General features: G+C 41.9%; 1 protein-coding gene across 1 annotated transcript; it reads left to right on the top strand.

The window, feature by feature from the left end:
• The first annotated feature begins 1555 nt into the window (after positions 1–1555).
• On the top strand, positions 1556–2914 carry LOC140181275 (uncharacterized). The gene has a single exon (XM_072224806.1). It carries the CDS (start codon positions 1556–1558, stop codon positions 2912–2914), a length of 1359 nt encoding a protein of 452 aa, XP_072080907.1.
• The last annotated feature ends 981 nt before the right edge of the window (positions 2915–3895 follow it).

The following is a 3895-nucleotide window of genomic DNA, read 5'->3' as shown; positions in this document are numbered from 1 at the left end:
CAAGGGTATCCAGATTTGTAAAGGAGGACCATGGAGCATCAGAGGAAATCTTCTCAACCTGCAGATATGGAATGGAAGACAGTCAGTATATGATGTTGATCACAATTACATGGAGCTATGGGTTCAAATTCATGGGCTTCCACTCCATTTCTTAACGGTGAAAACAGCTGAGACTATTGGTAAGAGACTGGGTGTCGTGATGGAAACGGAAAACCCAAGATGGAATAACATCCTTTAAAGAACCTTTTTGAGGGTGAAGGTAACTTTAAATGTCACTAAACCTTTACCTACTGATTTTTGGCTAGCAAGAGACAATTTTCATGATATATGGGTTGATCTCAAGTACGAAAGGATTCAGGACAGCTATTGCCTAAATTGTGGAGTCCTTGGTCATAATAAGAGGGAATGTACAAGTCCAATGGCAACGGCATGTTGGGATTCTACGAAGCCAAGGTATGCTCCGGGACTGGGGGTCAACAGAGCCAAGGTCATATCAGCCAGAGATACAGAGCAACGAGAAGATGGAATCAGGGAATTGACGGATGAAAAGTTAGCGTGTGAGAATCGAGACTATGAAGGAGACATGGGCAGATGATAGCTTTTCGGGGAATAGACCAGGCAGGGGCTCTCAAAGAACCTTTAAGCCTTACCTGGAGCAGCAAAGAATCCATGATAAGGAGAGTCAGGGATCAAGGGAGCAGATTGACGAAGACTCACAAAATCTTTCATCCAGGCGTGTTATTTCTGAAGACAAACATTCAAGATTTGGTGAGAGGCCAGCTACCTTTATCAACAGGATGGTGAAAGGGAAGGAAAAGGTTCATGTGGCAGAAGAGGATAGTTGGGATGCAAGGCAATATGATGATGGGGATCAGGACCACGTACAAGCCAAATGAAAAAAGGAGTCGGAACCTTTTGGTATGGGAACAACATACAATGAGCTCGAGCCAGCTGGGCTGATGGTATCTGAGATCAGAACAGGAAAATTGCAGGTAAATGAAGTGGGGAGGGACATTAACAAATGTTTAACAATCAGGCAAGAGCTGAAAAAGCTTTTTGGCTGGAAGGAGTCTCAGCAAAACCAACAACTCAATAAAGAAATGCTGGAGCAAACAGTGAGGGGGACAGATTCAAAAAGTCTTAATGCAAATCAGCTGTGGAGTTATTGGGAAAAACCAAAATTGAAAGGAATTGGTACTGCAGCTACCAGGACCATGATTCAGAGGATGGAGAATGATGAGAAGTATTTTGTTGAACTAGCAGGGGATCAGCCAGATGTGGATCACGATGGGATGGCAAAGCCTCACCAGAGGATTGATTACAAGCGGGCTTTGGAGCTGGCTTATAACTTAGGAGTGCATTTAAACCTCAAAAGGAAAAGGGATGTACGCATCATTGTGAACAATGAAGAGGAAATGAAGGAAACTATGGAAATTTGTATGCAACAACCAGGTAAGAAGTACAAGTATGTTGCTGGGACAGACATGGCTGAGGAGGCGGGCCTTAACATGCCCCACAACCAGCCATGATTGTCGTCAGCTGGAACTGTCGAGGAATGGCGGCCCCTTCGACAGTGCATGAATTAAAAAGTATTTGTAAATCTCGCAGGCCGTCCCTTTTGTTCCTTATGGAAACCAAAGCTACTAAACTAAGTTGTGATAGAATTAGGAGAAAGTTAGGGTTTGATAACATGTTTTGTGTAGAATCCCGGGGGCTTTCCGGGGGACTTTGTATTTTTTGGAAGAGTAATGTAAATATTCATGTTTATGCTTGGTGTGATAATTTTATTAAAACTAAAGTTAGCAGTGGCAATGACAAGGATTGGGAGGCTATTTTTGTTTATGGTCATCCAGACTACAAGAAAAGGAAGGAGTTATGGAAGGATTTAACTTTTGTAAATGACAGTCTAGCACAGCCAACAGTGTTGATCGGAGACTTTAATGATGTTATTTCCCAAGATGAGAAGGTGGGTTTGCATCCTAAGCCAAGTTGTCAGATACAATCTTTCAGAAATTTTGTACATAAGAATGCTCTCTTGGATATGGAACTTCAAGGGATGAAATACACCTGGTTTAGTAATCCAAGGAATGGTTGTGTTACTAAGGAAAGACTTGATAGGGTTCTCGTCAATTGGGAATGGAGAAGAGCCTTCCAACATGCCACGCTCTCAGCCTTACCGCCTATTAGCTCGGATCATGCTCCTCTAGTTCTTGATGTTAAACCTAGAGGTAGAAGGATTAAAAGTTTTAAGTTTGAGGCCTTTTGGGTGGACCATGCTGACTGTGACGCTGTTATAAGGAGAGGATGGAGCAGTTCTGGCTATACTGGTTCTGATCACTGGGAAAATCTGAATCGAAGAATGCAGAATTGCAAGAAGGAATTAACCAAATGGAGTAGAACTAGCTTTAAGAGGGCTGATGTGGAAATAGAAAGTTTAAGGCTTCGCCTCAAACAGCTGCAGGAAGAGGATTTTACAGAGACTCAGCAACAGGAGATCTACAGGCTTAAATTGGAGATCACCAGATTATGGAGACAAGAGGAGAAATATTGGGGTCAGAGGTCGATGGTGAAATGGCTGAATTTCGGGGACAAGAATACTTCCTTCTTCCATGCTTCTACCATTCAAAGAAGAGATAGAAATAGGATAGAGAGATTAAAGGATCCTATAGGAAATTGGGTGTGTGGGGAAAGGGAGATTCTCAAGCTAGCAGCTGCTCACTTTCAAAATCTTTTTACGGCTATAGAGAATCTAGATATGACTGCTTGCATAAGCCATGTTCCTGTCAGAGTGACTGAGGATATGAATGGGGAGCTCATGGAGGAGGTTACTGATCAGGAAATTAAAGAGGCTACTTTTAGTTTAGGGAGTCTTAAGGCGTCGGGACCAGATGGTCTGAATGGTCTCTTCTTTTAAAAATACTGGTCAGTTGTTGGTAAAGAGGTTTGTGATGTTGTTAAGAGCTTCTTTCATGACGGAGATATACCGAGCAGCTTTGGGGAAACTTTTATAGTTTTAGTCCCTAAGACTAACCACCCGGAAACTCTAAATCAACTTAGGCCGATTAGTTGTTGTAACTTTATTTATAAGGTTATCTCTAGGGTGTTGGTTGGTAGACTTAGGAGAATAATAGATAATATCATTTCACCCATTCAGAGTGCTTTTGTGGGAGGCCGCCTAATTCAAGATAACTTGGTAATAGTACAGGAAATGTTCCATGATTTGAATAGAAAAGGGGCGAAAGCTTCCAAGAACTTAGCTATTAAGATTGATATGAATAAAGCTTATGATAGGATGGAGTGGTCGTTTTTAGAAGCTACTCTAAGGGCTTTTGGGTTTAACTCGCATTGGATTAAGATGTTGATGAAGTGTGTGAGCCAAGTTAGTTATAAGATTAAGATAAATGGACTTCTATCAACGACCATTGAGCCGCAGAGGGGACTTCAGCAGGGAGATCCTTTATCGCCGTACTTGTTTATCTTAGCGGCCGAGGTTTTCACCATCCTGATGGATAAGGCTAAAGAAGAAGGCAGAATTTCAAGAGTTAAAATCGCCTCTACTGCTCCAGCTATCTCACACCTCCTTTTTGCAGATGATTGTATAATTTTCTCAAAAGATAGTGAGGAGGAAATATACCAACTTGTTAATATTTTGAACATTTACACTGAAGCCTCAGGACAGAGAATCAATTTGGACAAGTCGGGAATCACGTTTGGGAACCTGATCTCCATTAGGAATAGAGTTGAAATAGAAGAGATATTGGATTTGTCAGCTTGGGATAAACCGGGTAAGTATCTTGGGCTTCCGGCTCACTGGGGAAGATCAAAGAATAAGGCTCTAAGGTGGATTGAGGACAGAGTGGTGGATAAGTTAGGAGGTTGGAAACAAAAACTCCTT

This window comes from Arachis hypogaea, chromosome 18 (assembly GCF_003086295.3).
Source record: "Arachis hypogaea cultivar Tifrunner chromosome 18, arahy.Tifrunner.gnm2.J5K5, whole genome shotgun sequence".
NCBI classification, from domain to species: Eukaryota; Viridiplantae; Streptophyta; class Magnoliopsida; order Fabales; family Fabaceae; genus Arachis; species Arachis hypogaea.
This window is presented reverse-complemented; position numbering and strand designations above follow the sequence as displayed.

Excerpts from the sequence above, each read along its gene's own strand:
- LOC140181275 (XM_072224806.1), top strand. The coding sequence starts at position 1,556 with ATGGCGGCCCCTTCGACAGTGCATGAATTAAAAAGTATTTGTAAATCT.